Source organism: Triturus cristatus, chromosome 3_1, assembly GCF_964204655.1.
Source record: "Triturus cristatus chromosome 3_1, aTriCri1.1, whole genome shotgun sequence".
NCBI classification, from domain to species: Eukaryota; Metazoa; Chordata; class Amphibia; order Caudata; family Salamandridae; genus Triturus; species Triturus cristatus.
In genome coordinates, this window is record NC_140583.1 from 351,472,638 (window position 1) to 351,499,340 (window position 26,703).

General features: G+C 44.2%; 1 protein-coding gene across 3 annotated transcripts in view; it reads left to right on the plus strand.

Annotated features, from left to right (window-relative positions):
- ENTREP2 (endosomal transmembrane epsin interactor 2) overlaps positions 1–26,703 on the plus strand; it is a 1,789,361-nt gene that overhangs the window by 1,573,445 nt on the left and 189,213 nt on the right. For all 3 annotated transcript variants that reach the window (XM_085644081.1, XM_085644083.1, XM_085644082.1), the window contains one exon: positions 3,911–3,986. In XM_085644081.1, the coding sequence (XP_085500207.1) occupies positions 3,911–3,986 (76 nt within the window). The remainder of the gene's footprint in view (positions 1–3,910; positions 3,987–26,703) is intronic.

Sequence of the window (26,703 nt, forward strand, 5' to 3'; positions counted from 1 at the left end):
GCTACCTACCACAGAGGGCCAAAAATGTACCTTAATAATATATCTTAATCCAGTTCTACCTATCTGCATTCTTTGATACAACGACCACAATAATCTTCTCTCTTGGTTGAAGAATTTCAGCGGAATTGAGTAGTTGCCACTTGTGTAATTTAGGTCATTCCTGTTTAAACCAAACCAAGCATGTGAAATGGGGTCCCTGTTCTGCCAAATCAAGTAAAAAGTGCAGTGTTCCCCATTATTCTTCCCAATTTCAGGTCCTTTGTAATAGTCTCATAGCTCCTCTAGTGACCATTACTACTACCAAACATTCTGATCATACCCAAATCCTTATAAGGATGCCAAAGCATATGGTTAATGGCTGTGCTGTCAAAGACTGTCTCATCTGTGTACAATGGGTGAATGACCAACAACTGACACAAAAAGATGACTCTTAATTTTGTTAATGATGGTCAGAAATATGGGAGTGATCTTTAAATCGTAGTTATCCTGTATTGTTGCAGGGATTCTGCACATATACAGAACTACGCGCAAGAAACCAGGACCTCGGTGTACAGTGGTGTACGAACTGCCCACCTTAGTGCCCGAAACCCCGATCCGACCAGCTATAGTGTCTCATTTGTTCTCCGTGCTACAGCAAAGCTACCAATGATTAGACATCCTAGAACATGTAACTCAGACTCTCTCAGTAATCGCGGGAGCAAGAACACTCTTTTGCTAACTCACTCATACTTGTCCACAACATAAGTAATCAGAGACACAGTATAGTTTCAAATGTTTATTTTAACTAACGTGCTCTATAATGCAGTACACGAGCCAATACTAGCAGCAAAATGCATAAACTCAATATAGTGAGCATTGTTACAATTCCATAAAAGATGAACGGAGACATCAATTTATAAAGCTAGTGGAAAAAAGGCCTAATGAGCCTTGCCACCCTCCCTGTGCTAGAAACTAGTTTATCATAACTATAGAAGACCTCTGGGCTTTGTCAGGGGGACCCCATACCGCCAGGTTTAAGTTGCAAGGGTTTACATCTTTGGACAAACACAGCTCTTCTCTTCAGAAGGTTTTTCTACAAGTTTCTTAACATGCCTACATGCAATATTAAAAGAACCCGATTTTCAGTAGTGCACCTGTGGCAGTATTATGTAACCCTGGGCGTAGTTCGCGAAGTAGCACTTTGCGAAGCTACGCAAAGTGCAGTTCGCACTACGCGAGCTATGCGTAGCACTTCGCGAACTGCGTAGTACCTTGTTCGCACTGTGCCAGATGTCATTTTCAATGATTGCACAGTGCGGACAAGCAACCGGCACTGTGCAATCATTGAAAATGGCATCTTGCACAGTGCGAGCTGTAGTTTTCTGCTGCTCGAGTAGATTTTTACTCGAGCGGCAGCTCTCTCAACGTGAACTGGTAGTTTCTCATTGCGAGCGGTCGCGAGCATACGCGACCACTCGCAATGAGAAACCTGACCTCCTCACGTTGGGAATCTCGCCGGGAGGTTTATTTTCCATGCTCGCGATCGCCAACTTGATGATGCTGATCGCGAACAAGGAAAAAGTCTCGCCGGGATGTCATTTTGCTTGCTCGCGGTCGCCAACTTGACGTTGAGGACCGCGAGCAAGCAAAAAATGACAGCAGCACTACGCAACAATACGCTACGCGTGTTCGCATTGTGCTATGTGCAATTCGCGTAGTGCGAAGTAGCGCGAACTTCGCAAACTACGCGAGCGTAGCGTAGTGCTTTGCCCAGGCTTAGTATTATGTCTAACATGCGTGGGACTGACCAACAGCAGATTAACGGAGCACCTTGTTTTTCGACCTTGAACACGCTGTGCAGACAGAGCCTCAGAGTCAGGCAAAAAAAGTGAAAGGTAGACAGTTCTCATGCGAACATGCACAAGCAGAGGATTTGTGAAAACAAATTCATGTAGAAACGTGTGCAAAAAGCGCCAACATGGCAGACAAGTTTATACTGACTGCTGCTAACTTAGCGATGTACTCAGTGAATCCATAACCTCACTACAGTATCCTGTAAAAAAATAATTAGATGACAAATCTGTTGTTTTCATCTATAATGTCTCCAATGAGTTCTCCTGCTCCTGCTAACACAGCAAATAACTTTCATTAAAGTAGCCCTCTAATGTTACTCCAACAGAGACTACATGGGACTTCTCCCCAAATTGATCCAAAGTGAGCAAAACTTTTCTAGTCACATAATGCTCGTGAAATAACATGATAATACTGGGATTGAATGGTGAGGATAAAAGTTTGGAAAAAATATTAAAGTCATAAAATGACTGATAATTGAAGCACATTTATGCAAGCCTTACACAACTTCACTAGAATGGTCTCAGAAAAGTCTAATTTGGCAAGTACATATTGAAGGAAGCAGTTGGGATCAATTATTTCTAATTAGTATGCACTAGATTGGTTTTTACTCAGCTGACTGTCACAAGCAGTTGTGTTGCTGCTTCCCAGAGAATAGGTCTTCAAAGTGAGATCCACTACTTCAGTTGATAGGCCTGAGGAGGGAAAACATAGCTTTCTGTCTGTTGGAGAACAACACTAGGAAATATGATAGTCCAAGACAAACCCTACATCTTCCCATGCCACTACAATATGGTCAATGTGATGCATTTACTTATAGATTGTTCAGCAGCAAGGAGTAGCAGACAGTTTTCATACTGTAAGGTATATATATAAAGGTTCAGCTGTACTTTCCATTGAACTGGAATTTTTTGATTTGCCTATATCTTTGATCCACTAAGGATTTACCCCAAATTTGACTTTCACTTACAATATGCAGCTAAGGTCTGGCATGCCAAATTTCATGAAGTTCCTTCTAGGGAAAGAAAAAAAGTTAACCTTGGTAAGATAAGATGAGTGTTTAAAATCTATCATGAAAGTAGATAGTACTCATACTGCATGTAATATAAATATCGAAATATGCATCATTAAAAAATAATAGAAATGCCAACAACAGTATCATGGATAATGTCAGTGATGTCATCAATTATGTCTTTTAACATATCATTAACAATTAAATAAGTGAGGTCACAAGCAGTGCATGAAGGGGTGAAAGTTATGAATAGTTTACTGAATTTCAGTAGGTTTACGTTTTGTTTTGTAGCTATGACTGCATTTTAACACTTTATAAGCAAACCTAACCATAACTTTAACCTTTGTTCTTTTCAGTGAATATCTAGTTTTTTTTATCATATTCAAACTGGACCTGTTTTTTGCACCATAATCTCTGTTTAATACTAACCATAAATGCACATATATTTTAGCTTAGCATAGTAGGGAATTTCTGCAGTCACTGTTCAAAACTTGTAGTAGGCAGCTTAACTATTATAGGACATGGCTTTTGACATGTGAAGGAGGCAGTGATTGAATATCATGATTTATGATAAGTTCCTATACCCTAACTGTACTGGGATTGTGTATGCAAATCATGTTCTAAAACTCCAATTGCCAAACCCTACTGTGTACTAACTTAAGCTGTACGCAGCAATATGCCAAAGAGCATTGCAGGCCAGGACCGCAGCACTAACCTTACCAGACTTGGCCTCATACAGGCAATAAAAAACATGCCCCAAATAACAAAACAACTTTTGCATTCTCATTTTGATAGAGGATTAGCATGTTGTACCATAATTTGGTTGGCTTTTCCTTGCTCATGGCTTAATACTCAGGAGGTTAAAGTATGTTAAATTACAGTATATTGCACATTAAGAAAAAGGGCAGTCTGAGAAAATATTTATAATGTGTCATAACCCTATTCTTAATCCCTAACCTTTAAAATTGTCATTACCAAGAAACAGAGCTGACTGGCCAGCTTCTTTAATGGAAATAATGATTTTGTTCCTCAAAGATTAAACTTTGCATTTCATTGTATGCTTTATAGGGTACCAGTATGGAGCAGCAAATGACAGAATCCAGCATGAACGAGGGGAACATAACAGCAGGCTTCAGTACCCAAGGTAAGCCCTAGACCTACGGACATCAAAGTGACTGTTTTGGGGTGTTTTCACCTACACTAGGATAGGCCTCCAACCGCACACCTTCAACCTCAGCAACAACTATTTTGATTGAGATGTCACATTTTGTCTACATTCTCTCTCTGGCTGTCATATTCATTTGCTACAGATTTGAGAACTCTGCTAGCGGAGAAGCCTATCAACTATCTACCATTGTCAGGCACTTAATCAGACACTTAGGCCCTGATTACGAGTTTTTGGCGCAGCGGTGGCACGGCAATGCAAGCCACCATTCTGCCAAAGCTCGTGTCACCCGCCTGCTAGACTTTGACTTTTTTGTAGTCTTGCAGGTGGGCAGCGTGGTGGTCCCATGGCAGTGCCTCTTCCAAAGGCACCGCAATGGGACTCAACAGTCCATGCCGTGCAGGAACCTATGTGCATGTACACTGGAAGGCACATGTTATGCCCCCCTGTGTGCATCCACATATGTTTGAAGCACAGGGGGGCCCTTTAGGGCACAGTTTGTTTCTTCTCCAACAGGCTTTTCATGGTGTTGGAACCGCCATGAAAAGCCTGGCAGAGGCAGTCCGACTGCCTGAGACATAATAAGGCGGTCGGACTGCTGGTGCAGCGGTGGCTGGATCTGCCACCGCCACGCCACCATGAGTTTGGCGGTCCGAGGACCACCAAACTCGGAATAGGGCCCTTAGAGTCCTTTTATACTGATGTTTCGGTTCCTCCTAAGTTCCTCGACTCAGAAGTGCCCATATATTGTATTGGGGGAGTTCTGTTGTTCTTGTAAGGTTGAGCTGCCAAGTTCCATTTGGTTAGACACTAATTCCGTTGATATCATGCTAACCTAAGGTCACCATCTTCTCTAAAATCCTTTTGGCCAAGTCTTTCTGTTGTTATAAGTCTGACTGGAATCCTTTTTACATGTTTGATCTCAACTTTCCTTCCATTATTTTGCTGCGTCTGCAAGCCATAGTGGTGACTTCGTACATATATTTAGGGAACTATGGATTTTCTATAGTCATAGTTAGCTTACGTTAACTATGACTTGAAGAAAGTAGTATTAAATGTACAAATGTATGTTAAATGAATTTTATAAGACAAATGTATGTGGTTTTTTTTCTGTCTCAAAAACTCACTCGTGCAAGAGATAGACAGATAGAGAGTGCGATAAAGACCAACGCAAGCGCCTCGGTTTTGCCAGCAAGTTACATATACAAGCTTTGATTTTCTAAGCTGTTGATTCTGCAAGAGGAGAGGCTTCCTTTCATTATGATTACAAAATAACAATAAAAATGATGTTCCTTAAGCTAAATGTAAGCTCGTCCTATTTAAAATAGATAATAGATTTCTCAACATGCCTACTTTTAATTAAACTGTGTTTTTGAAATGAACTATTTGTATTATCACGGAGCAGTTGAAACAAAGGGATTTGTTCTTGAATTTTGTTAAATGTGGCAACACTACTTCCCTTCCTACCCTCAATTACCATACCTTCTTCCATTTACCTGCAAATGATTATCAGTGAGCTGTCTAATCTAATCATGAAAGAATTTCACAGAAAGGGAAGAATGAATGACTGAACTTCCTGTAAATCAGACTTCCCCTGGTTTAGCCATTGTAGTGGATTCACACAACTCCCCTCTAACTCATAGATCTGTCATTGTGTGAGCACCACCTCTTGGACTCTGGGAAACAGGTACCAGCAAAGTAATCCACAAGGTTGTAGCACAAGATGTCGTAAATAAAGAAGCACACTTAATTAAAGCATCCTTAGTTCAAAATCTGAAGTTCAGTGTCACTCCCAGATATGGTTCCCCCACCAATGCTCATATGTCCACTGCCCCAAGGGCCACCACTCAGGATGGTCATCAGACTACCATGTACAACTCCAACAAAACAAAACAGGATCAGACAAGATTTTTGTGGAATGCAAGCCTGGGGAGGTTCTCAAATATTCATTCATCTTATACAATATCCATGAATACATAGAAAAGAGCTAAAAAGTGTGACCCTGAGAATGCACACAGAACCTCTATTTACAGATGTATACACAAGTTTGACAAAAACCACACAAACTTCATGTTCTTTAAGGCTAACCTGTAGGCGTGGAGGAACATGCACTGGAGATCCATCAGTAGCAATAAGAGCTCAAATATCCACATAGACTAGATGCAGAGCTTATTGCAAGCTTCAGTAACAAACCAATGATCAACAAGTTCACCAGCTAAAAAGTCACTAATCAGGCCAGCAACAAAGGGCACTTTCACAAACTTAAAAGGACCAAAGTGCTGTCTCATAAACGTGAACCATTCACAGTGGCATAGTAGACCAACTGCTTATCATTGAGATTTACCTTCTGAGGTTGTCCTTGGTACCATGGATCACCAGCGTAAACCAACAGACAACACTGATGTTGATTCCTTCGAACTGGCCATGACCACCTTATCAATGTATAATTAATGTATAATCATGAAGTACGCTAGCTCCAAGCATAGACCTTTTAGGAAAAAACAAAGGGATCCGGCTTGACTCAAGTAGTGAAAAATCTCAAATTTAAACAAACCTTACACTCCGAATAGAATGCTTCAGCGTTACTTTAGGCCCACAGTTATGGTCAGAGCACTTTCTTGTCACAGTCCAGCTCTCACACATACTTTACTGTCCTATAAAATTGAGTGCAAGATGGAAGGGTGCTGCATTAAGAAATAGATGGCACACACAAAAAAAGAAAAGGCATGGACCCCGTCAAGAAACTTCATGAACTTCATTATACTAACAAGGTCCGCCACAGGTATCGGATTACTAACCCCATTGCCATGGTTAGAGAAAATACATTTCCTAGACTTTAAAATGAGGGATCAATGGATTCATTTTTATATAATGAATTTCATTGCACTTAAATTTAGTATGTGTCTGTTTTTGGTTCTATTATTAGATACATTGTTATTTAATGTAAACAATATGAGGCCATGACCCCTTCAAATTATCAGCATGGCAGCATGACAAGACAAGTTATAATGTGTCTATTGTAATAGTTTTCCCACATCTATTCCTTTAGGATACTGTCAGCATCAAGCATCGCAATAATATATTGAGTGTATACAAGGAAAACAATATCGTTAGTCGTATTATTACAGAAAAACCATGCATCTCTAAACTTCCAAATCCCTCAATTGTCTAATTTGACTGTTGAATAAAGGCCGATTATGTATGTATAGCTTGACGATGATTACACAATTTTATATTTGGTTTTATCAACTTTAGATATTAGCAGTTGTAGCAGAATGAGATCAACAAATGCGTGGCATTCTATTTAGGACATTAGCAATCGTACCTGAATAATAGGTAGCAATTTACAAATACAATGCAATTTCAGTAAATGAAGGGAATCAATGTTCAGTATCTGCACACACAAAAGGCTAGTAGTAAATTGCACTGGCTCATAATGATGTAAAATGTCAGAATCCTTCAGCTATGTGATGCTGTGTAAAAAATTGTCTCCCTATGTGTCCTAGAAGGATGACGGGACCCAATGAAAAATAGGGATGGGTTGCAGAACTTGGAAAAAGAAACCAGGGGAAGCATGAGCGATAATAGGAAAATGCTTACCATATTATGATGGAGAGGGAGGATAGCCGGGGTCCTGAGGCCTTTAAATTTGGCCCTGTGAGGGTGAGATGTCCTCTTCAGCCTGTTCCTTATCCTAAATTAGCTACAGGGTGATAGCGTATATGACGGGCTTCCTCCCAATGCAGTGCAGAGCTTTCTACCTCTCCCCATCTAAGTAGTTCCTTGCACCATTGGGAGGTAGCCTGGGGGTGTTGGGCTCTCCAGTTCATGGTTAATAAATGCTTGGCCAACAGGAGGGCAAGGTTGGCAAGGTGCACCCCTACCCTGTGATTTTTTTGTCTGTGGAAAATACCTAAGGCAGTGCACCCAATGAATTTAACGTGGTAAGTTCTGTGAGCATGGTTAATGACGTATGTATTGTGTGCCAATAACTTGCTATGCTTGGGCTAGGACATGAGCCTGTGCGGAAAGTTTGCAACCTGGGTGAGACATCTAGGACAAGTGAAGTTCGCTGCAGGGAACAAACGATTAAGTTGAGAGGGTGTTAGATAGGACTTTTAAAGGATCATATATTGGATGTTTTTAAAGTAAGCATACCTCGAAACAGTCATAAGGGACTCCGTGTCGTGAAGAGTTCTTGTAAAGTCCACCTCCCAGAGGCTAATATGGTGAACTAGAGAGATGTCACGTGTTTCCTATTAGCTTTGTGTAGCCATGTGATGAGATGTCAACCTCCTCCCAAGAGGTATAGAGTATGTATCACTGCATGGGTAAGCAGTTCTTCATCTGGTGTTCCCCATAATGTTCGGTGTGCCACCAGCAATTTCCCATATTTTGGTAACTGTCCCAGGGGAATATTATGTTCCTGATGAATTTGCTCGAATGTAAGGATTCTGGCATCTCTGAAAAGGTCTCCTACCGTTTCTAAGGAGTGTGCATGCCATTTCGACAACTGCTCATCCGTAAGTGGACCATAGGGTCCCATTAGGCCCTGTTGGGGAATTATGGGGGAGTATGGGGTGTCTTTACTCATGAGCTGGAAAACACTAATTAGCCATTTATGGACGAATCACCCGTGTAGGAACTAGGAGCGATGTATTCTGCTAGTGGAGTGTAAGAGCTGGTGTATTATATAGGAGTGGAGAGGACCGTCTCACGTGCTTGTCTCCTAAATATTTGTTCCGGATGGCCATCAGGATACCCTTTGGAGCTGTGCCTCTAAGTAGGAAGTTTCAAACGATGGTGCCTCAAACCCTCCTTGACCCATCAGCAGCTGACGGTTTTTAGGAGCCACATGTTGCCTCCCATCGTGCAACAACAGGTCCCCCAACTATTGATCCAAATCGTGGAAAAAGCTGTTTGGAAAACACTGGAACATTTACAAAATAATATAGGAGGCAGGGAAGGATGATCATTTTAGAAAGTGCTATCATGCCTGTAAGTGCAAGGGGGAGCTGTTGCCAGAAGCTGATTTGGGATATAAGGGTTATACAGGCACATTTCTGGTTCTCTCAATCAGATCTTTTTAGGAGTGGTACAAACGAACCCCTAGATAACGGACCGCAGCTGTCCTTCAGGCTAGCGGAGTGCATCCATTTGGATTACCTGAGGAGGGGCATTGCTGTGAAATCGAAAGGAGCATGATTTCCCCCAGTTCACTCGAAGGCCAGCTACTTCCTCAAAGTCTGGAAAGTAGTCGATATGAGGAACATATCTACTGATATATAATAATAAGTAATCCGCATAGAACGTCACAGTGTGTGTGGTTCCGTCTAGAGGGATCCCCAATGTGGGTCCTCCAAACAAAGGCGATGAGCCAGCTTCTCCATGGCGATTGTGAACAGGATAGAGGAAAGATGGCAGCCCTGACATGTTCCACAACCTATTGGAAATGGAGGTGAAATCAAGCGACCAATGTGCAACCTAAATGACGGATTTGTGTACAACAGCTTTGTATAGGTCAGCAATCTTTGGCCCAGCACTGCTGCCCATAGAACTTTGAAGAAATACTCCCAAGACAAAGAATCAATGGGATTCTCGAGGTCCAAAATGAGACATGCTGCCTGTGGGTAACGCAATAAGGATTGATCAATTACATGAAAGAGTCACCTCATATGATTAGGGATGTTGCGTCCTGGTATGAGGGCAGGAAGTATACTCAGGTAGCAATTTGCTAGGATTTTGCTGTGTATTTTATATTTGGAGCCTGATATTGCCACAGGGCGGTATGAGGAGAGGCGGTGAACTCCCTATCAGGCTTCAGCAAGGATGGTAGAAGAGACTCCTGGAAAGAGGCTTGGAGTACACCAGTGGTTAGGGCTTGTTAGAAATGGAGTTTCTGGTTGTCCAGGGTATTCACCTAAGCCAGGCAGAACCCACCACTCTAGTCAGGGTAAGGGAGTTATCCGCTGCTCAACCCTTTGGTAGCTTGACAGAGCAGTCAGGCTTATCCCAGAGGCAATGTGTAAAGCGTTTGTGCAACACACACACCAGTGACACACTAGGCACAACAGAAAAAGAGACTCCTCACAAGGTTATATAAAAAAAATCCTTTGTATTATACACAAAACACATTAGACCACAATGACATAAATCACTTTGCCACTAGACAATTGTCATAACAATACATATGTCATACACCACTTTGCCAACTAGGCATTTGTCATATTATTACAGGCCATAGATCACTTCACCAACTAGGCCATCACCATAACACAGTATTTAGTGCAATAAGGCAAACTGGAGCCCGGCGCACCAGTGCTCCTGGTTGGCAGTGTACTGCGAGCTCGATGGGGGTTTCCCCGCCTGTGGTCAACTTTCCAGCAGGGGCCTCCGTCGAGGTTTAACCCTTGGTTTTTGCCAAGAGCCCACCTACAGACCCGACCGATCCCAACGCCACAGCCCGTAGCCTCAGACAATAGATCGATGACTGCGCCAACACCCTCGCCCCGCTCAAGAAGCCCTCCAACACCCACAACAGCAAGAGAACCAGCTGGTTCACTGAGGACCTTCATGCCTCCAAGCGTACCTGCCGAAAACTCGAAAAAAACTGGATCCATGAATGAACACCGGAAAGCTACACAGCCCACAAGAACGCCACCCGCAGACACCACCACCTCATCAGATCGGCCAAAAGGACCTACTTCAAAGACCGCCTAGACAACAACGCACAGAACAGCAAAGAGCTATTCAACAGCGTAAAGGAACTCTCCAACCCCAGCTCCAACACCAACGACATCCCACCATCACAAGACCTGTGCGACTCACTGGCCACCTTCTTCCATCGCAAAATCGCAGACATCCACGACAGCTTCGACGCCGGCACCACCCTGGCAACGGCTGAGACCCCCGTTCCCACGACCACCTCCCGCACCAACCGCCTGCTCGCCTGGACCAACATCAACGACGATGACATCATCAAGATCATGAACACCGTCCACTCCGGATCCCCGAAACACCCCTGCCCAGACCACATCTTCAACAAATCCAGCAGCACCATCGCACCCCATCTCTGGAAAACCATCAAAATCTCCTTCGAGACAGCGACCTTCCCGGAGAGCTGGAAGCACGCAGAGATCAACGCCTTGCTCAAGAAACCCAAGGCGGACCCCAAGGACCTCAAGAACTTCCGACCCATCTCCCTGCTCCCGTTCCCGGCGAAGGTCATCGAAGAGGCCGTCAACAAACAACTAGCCAGCTTCCTCGAGGAGAACAGCATCCTGGACCCGTCCCAGTCCGGGTTCTGCAGCAACCACAGCACCGAAACTGCCCTCATCGCCGCCACCCATGACATCAGGACCCTGCTTGACAACGGAGAAACCGCGGCCCTCATCCTCCTGGACCTGTCAGCCGCCTTCGATACGGTTGGCCACCGCAAACTACGAACACGCCTCTACGACGCCGGAATCCAAGAGAAGGCCCGGGACTGGACCACCTCCTTCCTCTCCGGCAGAACACAGAGTGTCCTCCTCCCCCCCTTCCGCTCCGAAGTCACCAAGATCATCTGTGGCGTACCCCAAGGCTCATCCCTCAACCCAACGCTATTCAACGTCTACATGGCACTGCTTGCCCACTTCACCTGACGACATGACCTCAACATCATCTCCTACGCCGATGACACCCAGCTGATCCTCTCCCTCACCAAAGACCCCCACACCGCAAAAACAAACCTCCACGAAGGAATGAAGGCCGTCCCCGACTGGATGAGAAACAGCCGACTGAAGCTGAACTCAGACAAGACGGAGGTCCTCATCCTCGGATCCACCCCCTCGGCCTGAGACAACTCCTGGTGGCCTACTGCACTAGGAGCACCCCCTACACCCACCGACCACGCTCGTGACCTAGGGGTCATCCTCGACTCCACCCTGTCCATGACGAAGCAGGTCGACGCCGTCTCCTCCTCCTGCTTCAACACCTTCCGCTTGCTTCGCAGGATCTTCAAGTGGATCCCCACTGAAACAAGAAGGACGGTCACCCAGGCCCTCGTCAGCAGAAGACTGGACTATGGAAACGCCCGCTATGCTGGAGCCCCAGCCAGAATCCTGAAACGGCTCCAACGCATCCAGAACGCCTCTGCACGCCTGATCCTCGACATGCCCCGCCGCCGCCATATCACACCACACTTGAGAGACCTGCACTGGCTCCCCATCAACAAGAGGATAACCTTCAAACTCCTCACCCACGCACACAAGGCACTCCACAACACCGGACCAGCGTACCTCAACAGCCATCTCAGCCTCTACACCCCCAACCGAAAGCTCCGCTCCGCAGACCTCACCCTCGCCACCGTCCCCCGCATCCGAAGAGTGACCGGCGGCGGCTGATCATTCTCCCACCTCGCCGCCAAGACTTGGAACACTCTCCGAACCCACCTGCGCCAGACCGAAGACCTCCTAACCTTCAGGAGACTTCTCAAGACCTGGCTCTTCGAACTGCCCCGCCACCAGCGCCTTGAGACCCTCACAGGTATGCAGTGTGCTTTATAAATGCTATGATTGATTGATTGACCCTGCACACCACCCAAAGTGCCCCCAAGGAGTATAATATCGCTGCTGCCTGTGATCTTGCGGTGCAGCTGTGAGTGATTGCAGGGACTTAATTCCCCCCAAAAATAGGGGCTAAATGAAGCAGCTGCTTGCGATTGGATGGCGCAGCTGTGAGGGATGGCCCGTGGTGCAAAACAGACACACTGGGGGCTCCACTCACTGTTGAACCTGGCCTCGTCCAACACTGAAGTTGCTCTAGCAACCTAAGGGATAGGCCAGTTCCTCTTGCGGCTCACATGGTGCGATGGTCACCTTTAATAGGAGCGCTCTCCGCGCACTTGGGTAAATAAATCAGTAGCACTTTAGAGGAAAGGGGTGAAATAAAGCGTTCACCATGCGCTAATCACTTTTTCAAGGTATAAAAGCGCTCACCATGCGCTGGTTAATTCGATAAGCACATCCTCAGCTGGGGATTGGTAGTCCAGTGCTCCACATGTGCTCTGAGAAAGCCTCAATAAAGTGCTCACCCTGCACTTTACTTTTACCAAGGTGAAGAACAGTCCAGTCCTCCTGCTCTAGACAGGTGCAGTAACCGCAGGCCACCCCATCCCCATACACATCATGGGCAGCACTCCTCAAACAGTTCTGCAGCTTTTCCTCCCAGGCAGGCTTCTTGATTTGAAGTCTTTTATCTCCCTGAGACTTCCAACAGGAGGCAAGCACACACAAGCCCATGGAGATTCTCCACAAGCAGGATACCACAGAAGGACAAAAAGAGTCAGTCCTTTTTGTCTACCACAGACAGAGCAGCAACTACAGGTCAACCCACCCCTCACTCAGAGAAGGCAGCGCTCCTTACACAGTTCTCCTGCTCATCTTCTTGGCAGGGTCCTCTTGTTTTTTGAAGTGATCCAAAGTCCTGGGGTTTTAGATGTAATAATTATAACCCATTTTGTCATTGTTATAAGGATCTTTGAACCCAGTCGAAAACAGTTCTGCCCTCCCTGGTGCAGCATGACAACAGGGGGCGGAGACAGCATTGTGAAAATGAGACACAGCCTATTCAGATACAAAACTCCTCCCACCACTCTAAATGGAGACCAAGTCTATTCAGGCCAGCAATGAGTCACCCAGGCAAGGCAGGACACACCTCAATCCCCCCCCCCAGGGACTGTCTAGAGGGAATGCACATCCCCAGCTCCTGTCAATCCTACACCAGACGCTGAATATACAAACAGTCAGAGACACACAGGATGTTAAAGTAAGAAAATGCTCACTTTCCTTCACAGAATTTAATAAAAACCACCTTTACCAAAGGTGCATTAATACATTGTGAGTTCAGAGAGCCTAAACTCTAGTTCTCTATCTTGTCCCTATGGAAAGTTATGCTTGTAAGATGTTACAAAGCAACATGCATGTTGGCCAATGGAAAAGATAGCCTTTCAATTGTGAAAAACAAAGGGCCTTATTTATGAAGGCCATGCGACACTTTGGCGCCGCTGTTGCGTTACTTTTCGTGATTCAGTGGTGGTGTAAATAATGCGCCACGTTACGCCATATTTACAAGGTGACGCATCTAGGCAGATGCATCACCTTGTAAAGCCCTGCTTATCATTATACCTTTGTCAGGTATAATGTATGCAGGGTGGGCATTCCCATGTAAAAAAGGGTTGTAGAAGTGTCGCAGTGAAATCTTCTAGGATGCCACTGTGTCAAAACCTTGTGACGCAGTGCCATAGGCATAGGCCTACCCCAAGCATTGCTGGAGTTGCGTCACACTTGCGACACAACTCCAGCAATGCGTGACTTTTGCTCCGACAGATACTTCAGGATCCCTGACGTATCTGTCATTCCTTGCAACATGGAGCGCCGTAAAATAAATACGGAGCATCGATTGTGTCGCAAGAAGAGTGCAGTGAAAACTGTTGCATCGCTGTTTTATCACAGCAATCCAACAGTTTTCATAAATGAGGCCCGAAATTGGCAGTATTTCAGTATCGGGATATGTCATACACACCAGTACATGTCCTACCTTTCACATACACTGCACCCTGGCCATGGGGTACCTTGGGCCTACCTTAGGGGTGCCTTACTTGTAAGGAAAGGGAAGGGTTGGGCCTGGCAAGTGGGTGCGCTTGCCAGGGGCAGTTGGCAACATGGCAGTTCATAACTGCATGTGCAGACACTGCAGTGGCAGGTCTGAGAAACATTTACAGGGCCACTCATGTGGGTGACACAATCAGTGCTGCAAGCCCACTAGTAGCATTTGATTTACATGCCTTGGCACACACCATGCACTTTACTAGGGACTTAAGAGTAAATCAAATATGCCAAACATGGATAACCAATCGTATCACAATTTATGCATGGAGCATATGCACTTTAGTGCTGATCAGCAGGGGTAAATTATCCATAACCCTGTAGCCAACGAAAGCAGGGTCAGAAAAATAGAAGGCAAAAGGCAAAACGTTTGGGGATGACCCTGCAAAAAGGGCCAGTTCCAACAGGGCTTCATTGAACACCTCGACTAAATGTGGAGGCAAGCTGAATGAGAACCGATCAAAGTATTCAGTTGGAAACCCATCTAGCCCTGGGGTCTTATAACGAGCTAGGTCATGTATTGCTTTCTTTACTTCAACCAAGGTAATGAGTTTGTCTAACTGATCTGATAGCAAAGCATTAATGGTGGGCAGGGGGAGGGGTGTTAAACATCTTATTGTGCCAGGGGGTGGAGTGGAGGGTGCCCTGTATAGCTCTGAATAGTATGAGCTAAATGCTTGTAATATAGCTGATGGGGATCTCAAAATTGGGCCTGTGGCAGAGGCGATTTCACGATTGAGGAAATAATTGTTTTTTGTCCGGCCAACCATGCCAGTATACAGGGATTGTCCCCTGCAGCGTGAATGGGGGCTATGCATTCTTTGAAATTGTAACAGCGGAGGCATTCTACTGAGGCAGCGAGTTGTTTCTTGGTGTCTATCAGGGCGTGGTGCGTCGTGTCATCAAAAACGGGGCAGTTATCCAATGCAGACACTGTTTCACCTGCATCTCGAGATGCCCTTGTCAATTCCCTGTGAACCCCAGCTATGTTTTGAATGCAGAAGCACCTAGTAACCACTTTAAAGGAATCCCATTCAACTGCACGGCTGGGATATGTGGATTAGATGGGTATCGCAAAATTCCGGGTTATCTAGTGTATCTTTGGATAACCTCCAAGCAGGAACTGGTGAGTGAGGAGTACCCCACTCGATATCCACTATATGTGCAGCATGGTCTGATATCACATGGTCCAGGTAGTCTGAGTGGAGAAGACGTGGAACTAAGTCCTGACAATGCATAAAGCTGTCTAAGCAGACGTAAAGTTATGTGGGGCCCAATAATGTGAATAATGGCATAGTTGTGGGTTATGGGCTCTTCATGGATCGAGAAGGGACCAGTGTTGAGCCCATTCAGAGAACTGCCTGCAGTGTTGGTGAGCTGGAGCTTGAAGATGTGGGGGTGGGAACCGTGAAGAGAACAATCCGGTACGTTTTACCCACAGGTATGTATATTTTGACTATAGAGCTAACAAGCATTTGAAATGCAATAGGTCTCGCATTAGTAAAACATTGAGCTATTGACATTGCAAATGCTAATGTTTGTGTTAAATTATGAATTTTTTTGTTAAAAAAGATCCCATCAGTAGCATAAGCAATATAAGACATTCCATGAAGCAAGGAAAGGGTGCAGTACCTAGTGTGGCTAATAGAGATCACTTTACAACTACACAGGAACACATAGTAACAGCCTGTGGTACTGCACCCTTTCCGTGCTTGGTGTATATATTTTTTATTACTTATGCTACTGCAATTAATTACGCAAAAGAAACAATTGATGGACGGAATGCTGGACAATGCAGACATTCACTCCCAGTTACAAGGATCTGGGTCCATGCCACTGGAGTCAAGCTATCCTGGCTGATGAGGGCTGAAAGCCCGAAACGGGTCCTAGGATGCTTGTTTCCAGTCCAGGGAGGACCTGGCCTTGCAGTTCGGGCTGGACTGTTCCCATTGGGCGCAGGGTCAAGACTGATTTGCATATGGCTGGGTCCAAACTGGAATGACATGGTGAGCAAAAAAAGTATGGATTTACGCCCAGATCTCTGTACTGGGGTGAATGTATGATATTGTTCTGCATTCTGTCCATCAACTGTTCTTTTTGCATTTGTCACCCCGAGTGGAACGGATATGCCTAGATGTGGGTCCTGTGCTCTCCATGCCACTGGAGTCAAGCTATCCTGGCTGATGAGGGCTGAAAGCCCAAAACCGGTCCTTGGATGCTTGTTTCCAATCCAGGGAGGACCTGGCCTGGCAGTACGGTCTGGACTGTTCCCTTTGGGTGCAGGGTCAAGACTGGCTTGCATATGGCTGGGTCCAAACTGGAATGGCATGGTGATCAAAAAAATGATGGATTTAGGCCCAGATCTCTGTACTTGGGAGAATGTATGACATTGTTCTGCATTCTGCACATCAATTGTTCTTTTTGCATTTGTCACCCCGACTGGGACGCGTATGATGCTTGTTTCCAGTCCAGGGAGGACCTGGCCTGGCAGTTCGGGCTGGACTGTTCCCATTGGGCGCAGGGTCAAGACTGATTTGCATATGGCTGGGTCCAAACTGGAATGGCATGGTGAGCAAAAAAAATATGGATTTAGGCCCAGATCTCTGTACTGGGGGGAATGTATGACATTGTTCTGCATTCTGTCCATCAATTATTCTTTTTACAACTGCAATTAATTACAGCACAGTACATGGTATGTTAAAAGTTTATGGTGAACCAACATTTCCAAGTAAGAAGGCCCTTGTTACAACTTTAACAGCCATGCTTCCTCCCAGACCTGATACTTAAGTAGCGATTTGCTTACTCTGATTAAAAGCCCATGTCACTGTAGCATGTATTTATCTGCTGTGTAGTAAGGGGCGGGGCTTAAAATGTGCACATTTACATTACTGTTTTGGGGAGAGGCACGCATATGTGATGCATGGTTTCTAACGCTACCTGTATGGCTATCGCCGTTTGTCACGCAGTTATTGTGTCGATCATTAGTGTTCATTATTCTGCACTCTCGTGCAGTCGTCACCAGCATGGCCTAACTTACAAGGAAGGAAGGCTCCTGAAAACGGAGTTTCCTAAGCAGAAGGAAGTATGGAAAGCATGCACAGGTGTTATGAAAACAGCAGAGCTAACCAGAGACTGCGGGGAGCCGGCTCATCATCAGGCAGGATGGGAAGTGAGCACGCACTTCACATGCCAGGACATGCGTAAACAGCAGCTTGGTTGTCGAATGGCATGATACCCTGCTGTAAGCAAAATAAAGTTACCTAATAAAAATGTATTAAACAGTGATGCTTCTTTGTGGCAGCTGAGCACTGCTTGGAACAAGTTGATCTGTAAAGAATACTTTGTAAACTTTAAGAAGTTGACTATAAGCAACTGGAAGGAAGACATGGGGCTGCGCGAAGGGGCAAAACAATGACAAGTGCCAATTGTGTGCAGATGGTTTTGGTGGGGCTAATCAATAAGAACTTTGTTAAACATTGAGGATTATAGGTTTCATACATAGGACGTGACAAAAGTCACGAAGTAGGGCTGACAGTTGTTTTGCTCAAAACACAAACAAGGCGAGGCTAAGCTGCTTGGAGGCAGGTTTGTAAGCAGGCTTGACGGTCATTTCTGTTTGTGAAAGAGACATTCCTTTTAGCCAAAAATGGTGTAGATTTCTCTGTTGATTTGTCCCCTTCTGAACTATTCCTGACTCTGTGTGCATATTCATGCAAATGAAAAATTCCTTGTTTTACGCCCCTATCAGGTGTTTCTAAATGGTTATGTGGGTGTATATGTTTTATAACACAAAGCCTGTGAGATGACAGGAGGTTATTGCCCCGCCCCCACAAACACATGGTGGCCGTTGACAAAAGGCAGCTGGAGTATGAGTGACCCTCTACACGTCCGAGTCCTGCTGCATAAGTAGCTTCGAGCACCTTTGAAAGTAGATACTTCAGTGTTTGTTAAAGCGTGTAGACTTTGTTTATGTTGGGCGCATATTACCATGCTTCTATTTTTTGAGAGCTCAAAGAGCAACCCTGACACACACCTTACCAATCGCGGAGAGGTCTGGGTTGGCGAGATATGCATTTTACGATAACTAGGGTTAAGGGGCTTTCATTTACGTACTGAAAGATCTGCGGCAGGAAGTAGTCAACATAAAAGAACACCAGTCAACATAAACACCTGGAAACAACCGAATTGTCGTCCCATGCCTACTTTGTACAAACGTGTAGGCAGGAGCAGAAAAAGAAACACTGGGATGCATTTGCGAACTTCGCAGAGTTCTGTAAGAAGTGCTGCGACTACGAGAGGTGGAAGGTGAGTACAGTTCCGGCCGGGGTAGTGCAGGGCGGTACAAAGCTGAGGTGGGAGTGGAAGAAGCTTGTGTTTTGTCACAGTTCTTGGCAGGGAAGCGGAGGACGGTCTGAAGATGAGGTGGGAGAAGCTTGTGCGGAGGGCTTGGTTACAGTTCTGGGCGGGGCTAGTGGAGGGCGGGGGAAGCTTGTGCTGAGTGTGCTGGAGTTCCGAGGATGGGCGGTGCTGGCAGTCTACCATTTAGGAGGATGGCAATTTTGTATTTGCACTTCGGGGAGGGTGGAGTTTTTACATTTTGGTTGTAACAAAAATAGCGCCAGCAATCTTAAAGCAGGAAATGTTGCAGCAAAAGCAGATCTTCTTAGTGTCAAGCTGCCAGGTGTCTTTTTTTCAATTTAATATGGCCTGGTACTACCTATACCCCCTCCTCCCTTGTCAACGGCCACATAATATCAAGAACAAGAGCTTCTTTAAAAAAGGGGGATAGTAGATAACCCCCGGCTGTATTTATTAATAAACAATTAAACAATTAATAATAACAATATTTACAAAATTACGCAGAAAAACATACAATTGACATTGATTATATTTGATATGTACAGATGTCAGATGGCTATCCTTAACATAACTCTAATACAAGTTATTCCTATCCGATCATAGCATCATCAATAATCATAATGGCAATTATTTTCTACGTATCCATGTTTGAGCCTACGGCAAGGTCAATAACTGGTGTCAGAACCTTATCAATTAAGCCCGCCCTCACGCCGGAGAGCACATGCGCAGAGGGCCCGTTCACCATGAGTTTACTTCCCCCCACCCGGTTACCCCTGTACGCTCTGTATACTATCTCCATAAGGGGCCCTTGCAGTTCTGCGCCCTTTACTGGTGCCATTGTGCACGTGCTGGGTGGGCAACCAGCCTAGGAAAAGCATAACTCCCCCCTCCCCGCAACCCATCCAGCCAAAAAGGCTGTAACTGCCCCTGGAGTTCTAGGAGGGACGACTTGTCCCTCCCCCTTGGGCGACCCCATTCAAGAATGGCGCCGCCCTCTAAGGACCTTAAATTTACTGCTCACCAATCATGACCTTACCGCCACAGATACGTAGTTGGGGAGCAGCGCACTCCAATTGGCTTACTTTACTATTCAGGTTGTAGTTCTTGATACAGGTGCTGCAGTGTTATGCTCGCTGTCTATCGGGCATTTGAGCAAAGAAACAAGAGAACAACCAACTTATGGTTGACACTGCGCACTGTGCTGGGGGTAGCTAAGACCCTAAATTGGTAATCTCCTTGACATACAAAATAGTCAAAGACAACGGTCCAAATCAAATGAACATATATTAATTCATATATGTAGTGGATAAATACACAGGTTATCAATCCGTTAATATAAAGTAGCAATAATTATTTACAGTCATCAACTGAATGCATTTCTAACAAATCATGAATATGATACATAGTACATCTGTTTGATCACATGATGACATGATGGTGAGCCCAATGCATTTCGGGACTTTGGTGTCCCTTCGTCAGGGGCAATCTGCAAACAAAAATGAAAATAATGATCATGGATAATACTAAAACCTAAGATATATATTACATGATACTCAATGGTAAACATCACTGATCGTGTAGATACCAACAGTGAATTACCCAAGAGGGTCCTCAAAACAACGTGCCACTATCAACCGGGCTATGCAAGATGTGTAAGATTCTATGTAAAGTGGAGAAGTAACGTCACCCAGAAGTGTGAGGGCACCATGGTAATGAATGTGTAACAAAGTAGAAACTGCTAAAGGAAGGAAGTGTCGAAGAGGAATATAGGAATGTGGAACGCATGGCGAAAGAACCTCACCTAATGTACTATGTCGATGAAACCTCAATGAGGAAAAGGTCGTATCTACCGGACAAATCCGCTGCTGTATTAGGAAAAAAAGCGAACATAAGGAACGAAGAGGATGCTGACCAATGTAAATAATTGTCGGAACAAGGTAGACCCAACTTACCAACAATGCTGTCTGTGGGGCCACGCAGATGAGAACTGCAAGTAAAAACGCATGAAGTAAACAGAAATGCTGGGAGAGGTACGGCAAAGTAAAAAAGTGTAAGAAGTGAAAACGCCCGAATGAGCAAAGTACTCACAAAGTGGTGCAGGAGGCGTAGCATGGACCGTGGTGACAGGAAACGTCCGATGCCGGAAAGAGATACTGAAGATCAAACGTCACGCCATAATAAGCAACCGGGACGGAAGGACTGGTGCGAATGCGGACTTCCGGAGTATAGTATATCTAGAAACAAGACTGGAAAGGGATCACCATGTTGGAAAGGTATAACGTGACATAGTCACGAGAGAGGAGCCGGAAATCGGGTACAAAGATGTCGCGGGGGAAGTCACGAAAAATTTGAATACAATAGGGGTAAAATAACTAGACAGATGCAAAAGGGAGAAAATAGTAATAATGAAAAGTAAATGAAATGGGAAATGACATGAAAATAATACTCTGAATGGAAAACGGAGGCCCTGTATGGTGGGGCCGAGAATAGTATGAAACACCTCAACTGATACCATTATCGGGTACAAAGATGTCAAGATGGATATGGATACAAAAAAGAAAAATAAGTGCGAAAGGGAAAATAATAAAGAAATAAGTGAATGAAATGCGAATTAATGTGGTACTCCAAATAAAGAACGAAAGACCTGTGCGGTAGGGCCGAGAATGGTATGAGAAACATCAACTGATACCATGAACAGGTGAGGAAGAGGGATATGCATGCTGGGATGGTAAGGGACATATATAGATGGTATACAAAGAAGTTTGAATAAAAGGCGTAATAAAAATAACTAAAGGACTCAAAAGGGGACAGTAGTCGGGAAGGTGAAATATTAGTGGACCAAGTACGTATTGAGGAGAACAATCGTATACAAATACAGTCGTTGAATGGTGGATGAGGTGACGCTAGAGATGAAGCCAAGGTGAATGTAGTGAAAAGGCGGATTACAGATGTGAGTCTGTAGGGAATGATACGGGTGCTATATGGAAATGATGTGGGGAAAAGGATAGTGAACCCCAGAATGGTAAAGAATGCACTAGGAATTAGTGAACTAGAGGTCGCTGAGGAGAATGTCTACAAAAAGCATGACAAATCTAGACGATCGTTGAGTCCACACGGAGCCAGTGTGTGCAATTTCTAAATCCAAAAAACTTCTTTGCATAGTAGAAGATTAGTAATGTCAACCCCTGGCCTGACGTTGATGGTTTCAATGATTTGGAAGCAAAGTTGTGAGATTGTGTGTTGGGCTTCTGTCCAATGAATGGCAAGACTTGAGGTAGTGTTTTTGTTTCTAATCCTGAATTTGTGTTCCGTGATGCGAGTTTTAATTTTGCTCTCAGTTTTCCGTACATATGCCTTTCCACAAGGGCATTTAATGCAATAAATGGCGTGAGAGGTATTGCAGTCGCTAGTGTGTTTCAGTGGTATCTTAGAACCAGAAGATGGATGAGTGAGAATGTTGCCTGTAATTACATTATTACAATGCACGCATGATTGACATTTTCGTGTCCCATGGTACGTACTCTGTTTTTCAGTGGGTGTGGTAGGTTTCAAAAGAGAACGTAAATTCCTGCCTCTAGTGTACGCGAACATGGGTTTCTCTTGGAAAAGATTTTGGAAGTCTTGTTCCTGTTGGAGAAGTTCCCACCGAGAGTTGATAATGTTCTTTATTTTAGAAGATGTAGTAGAAAAACTGCTCACAAATACCAATCTCTGATGGGAAGGTCGTGTTTGTTGTTTCAGAAGGTCGTCCCGCTGTTTAGCCATGGCTTTGGTTAGGCAAGTGGTTAATACTTCCTGAGGGTAACCTCTTGCTGAGAAACGTTTAGAAGTTTCGAGTAGTTCAAACGAGCTGTTAACAGAGTCAGAGCAAATTCTGCGTATCCTTATGAACTGGGATAATGGCAAATTCATAATAAGGTTGCGTGGATGGAAGCTTGAAAAAGATAATAGGCTGTTTCGATCTGTTGGTTTGTGAAAAACCGTAGTTTTGAAATGATTCAAGGCTGTTTTGCTCACTTGTACATCCAGATAGTGGATCGTGTCCTCATTGATGGAATATGTGAGTTGTATATGTGGGTTGGTACTGTTGAGTGCCTCAATCATGGTGGTAAAGGACGGTATGGTGTCATTCCAAATAAGAAAGATGTCGTCAATGTACCGATAATACAGGATGATTTTTGTCCATCAATCAGGATTAGAGATGATGTTGTCTTGCTCATATTGTGCCATGTAGATATTCGCATAGGCTGGGGCTCCCGAAAATCCCATTGATGTGCCATTCAGTTGGGCATAGAATTGGTGTTCGTATTCAAAATAACTGTTGTGGAGGCAAAACTTGAGGAGTTGAAGAATAAAAAATTTTTCAGTGTCGATGTCCTCCATTTTAAGAAGCGCCCATTCCACAGCATCAAGCCCTGCTGCATGTGGAATCGATTAATATCACAATGGGGTAACCCAGTATCCCTCAGAACCTGGGCAGATTATCAAAATGATACAAACGGTTCTGTCGGGTAAACAGTATTACTTCTAGCAAAAAACCTTCATTTGTTTGCTTAACATAACTCTAATACAAGTTATTCCTATCCGATCATAGCATCATCAATAATCATAATGGCAATTAGTACCACAGACAGTTATAACTGGCAACACAGACATTAATGACACCGCAGCACTTCAGATAGCTATAACTGACACTACTAACACAATAGATCGGATTGAATGTACAAACAAGATCATTACAACTGATCACAGAGAACCAATAATTAACTTGTCAACACATAGCTTGACTGATGCTGAGAGAAATGTTCTCATCAAAGGATTGTCCTTTGTGCCTACTGTTATACCTGACTCATTTCAAGTGAAACTGGAGCTCCAACAATTCTTTCGCAAGATCAGACTGAAATACTATTTCAGCAAAAATACTTACAGCCCAGAATCATCGGCGACTAATTTTAGGTCTGCCTCCACTTTCACTCCAAGTGCTTACCAAATGAGTGAGAAGATCCTAGCATTTGAAAAGATTGTTCTCCAAGAGACCATGCAACTTTTGGATGAGAGAAAATACATACAATATAACATCGACAAGGAAGAAAAGCTGGCACTGCGCTCCCTGAGCTGCAACGACTCAATCGTTATCAAAGCAGCAGACAAGGGCGGAGCTGTGGTATTACAGAACACCAGGGACTATGTGGAGGAAATAGAACTTCAATTGGGAGATTCGGAAAGTTACCAACTAATCAGAAAAGATCCAACCCCTACAGTACAATCATTGATTCAACAGGTGACCAAATACGGATTGGACTGTGGTTTCCTGAGCAAACATGAGCATGATTTTCTTAATAAAAAAGAACCTCGTATTCCCACAATCTACACGTTACCTAAGGTGCATAAGCGACTAGTGAAACCACCAGGCAGACCAATTGTCTCTGGTTGCGGGTCAATCTTGGAACCACTGAACAAGTTTATTGACCATTTTTTGCAACCTTGGGTCCCCAAGACAAAATCCTTTGTGAGAGACACTATGCACATTATTCAACTTTTGGAGGGGCAGGAATTTGAAATACAAACACAACTGCTTGTAACACTGGATGTCTCTTCACTGTATACCTCGATCCCTCAAGACAAAGCGTTGGAGGTCATCAGAACTACCCTGGATGAACGAGAGAGACCCCACTGGATCCCAACCGATTTCCTGATTACACTCTTAGAGATCGCAATGAAAAAGAATTACTTCATTTTCCAGAAACATTTTTACTATCAGTGTAAAGGAGTGGCGATGGGAGCCACGTATGCGCCGAGCTTGGCGAATATCTTTATGGACAACTATGAAGAGGAGCATTTATACAGTCACCAAAATCCATACCTCAACCAGATTGCAGTATGGAAACGTTATATCGACGACGTCATCATGGTGTGGTCTGGTGACAACATGGAGCTGAATAACTTTCATGAGTGGCTCAATGCCAGGTCCAACGACATCCAGTTTACAATAACTAGTAACAACGAATCAATAGACTTCTTGGATCTCACCTTTCGAGTGGCGGAAGGGCTCTTGTACTGTGACCTTTATCGAAAGCCCATGGAAAGAAATACACTGTTAAGATACAACTCACACCATCCCCGTAATCTGAGAGACAATTTGCCCTACGGACAATACCTAAGACTGAGAAGAAACTGTACTCGTAGAGTTGACTTCTTTAAAGAATCTGATATCCTCACGAACCGTTTGAAGGAAAGAGGTTACCCCATGGGTTTGCTCAAAAGAGCAAAAAAACGTGCTTGGTATTGTCCACGAGAACAACTGTTGGAGGTCAAATCTAAAGACACTGGAAAAAACAATATCGTCTGTGTTACGACATTTAATACCAAAAGCAATGACATCAAAAAAATCGTGAAGAAATACTGGAACCTGGTAGCAAGTGAACTGATGACCCAGCAGGACCCCATCTTTGCATTTAAGCGGGGCAAAAATATCAAGGACACTATAGTACGAGCATTTCTTGAACCACCAAAACAACCTGACCTAAGAAACTACTTTGGACTACCACCTGTGTCCGGACACCACAAATGTGGGCAATGCAAGGCATGTGACCTTTGCCGAGAGGGGAATAGCTTCACATATGAGAACAAAACATACAAATTGCCCCATTTCACTAACTGCAATAGCTCGCAGGTTATTTATGCCATTCTTTGTCCCTGCGGTCTTATCTATGTAGGACAGACCATCCAGAAAGCAAAGGCCAGAATTCTTCAGCATACAAGCAGAATAAGGTGCAAAGTGCAAGGTGCGCCCATGGTTGAGCATTTTGTGACACACAATCACCCTCCAGACAGCATTAAATGGTGGATCCTAGAGAAGGTTAGCCCTAATGTTAGAGGAGGCGCAATCTCTGTGGCCTTAAACTACAAAGAATGTAGATGGATCCATTCGCTCAACTTGGTACAGACCGGGTTGAACGAAATCGAGGAGACTGCAAGGCAGATGGGGCAACTTTAGCTTGTTAATCTCCAGTGGTATTCCACTATGTTGCTTCCCTTTGTCCTGCCGCATAGGGTTTGAGAACCTCAAGCAACTGCTACATGTTGGCGTGTTTCCTTGTACAGGTTCTTGCTTGCCCATTGGGGCACAGACCAGGTTGTGCCATATTGGGGCACAGACCAGGTTGTGCCATATTGAAAAGACTGTGATTATTCCGTGGCAGACATTTCATTATGTCTCAGACTAAGTTGTCAAGACTATTGCATTAATAATTATCCGCAATGTGTTGGCATGTCACTCTTGGATTAATGCATTTAAACATAACCTTTATACATTTATTTGTAATGTTTTTAATACATGAATTGTATGCATGATACCAAAATGCTTGCAGAAAAGTCTTTGCCGTATTAATAGGCAATGTTTTAACGCCTTAATACATTTATTTGTAATGCTTTTAATACATGAATTGTATGCATGATACTAAAATGCTTGCAGAAAAGTCTTTGCCGTATTAATAGGCATTTTTCAACATCAATCCAAATCATTGCGATTCTACGTTCGTGGCACAGACACATGCAACGGAGCCAATACTCGATTAACCTAATTTAATTCATGAACTATAAGTATATTTTCACATCAACTGCAATTGTAGATACTGCATTCTCATATAGATAGTGGACACTGTGGGGGAACACACTGCTCAAGCCTGTTG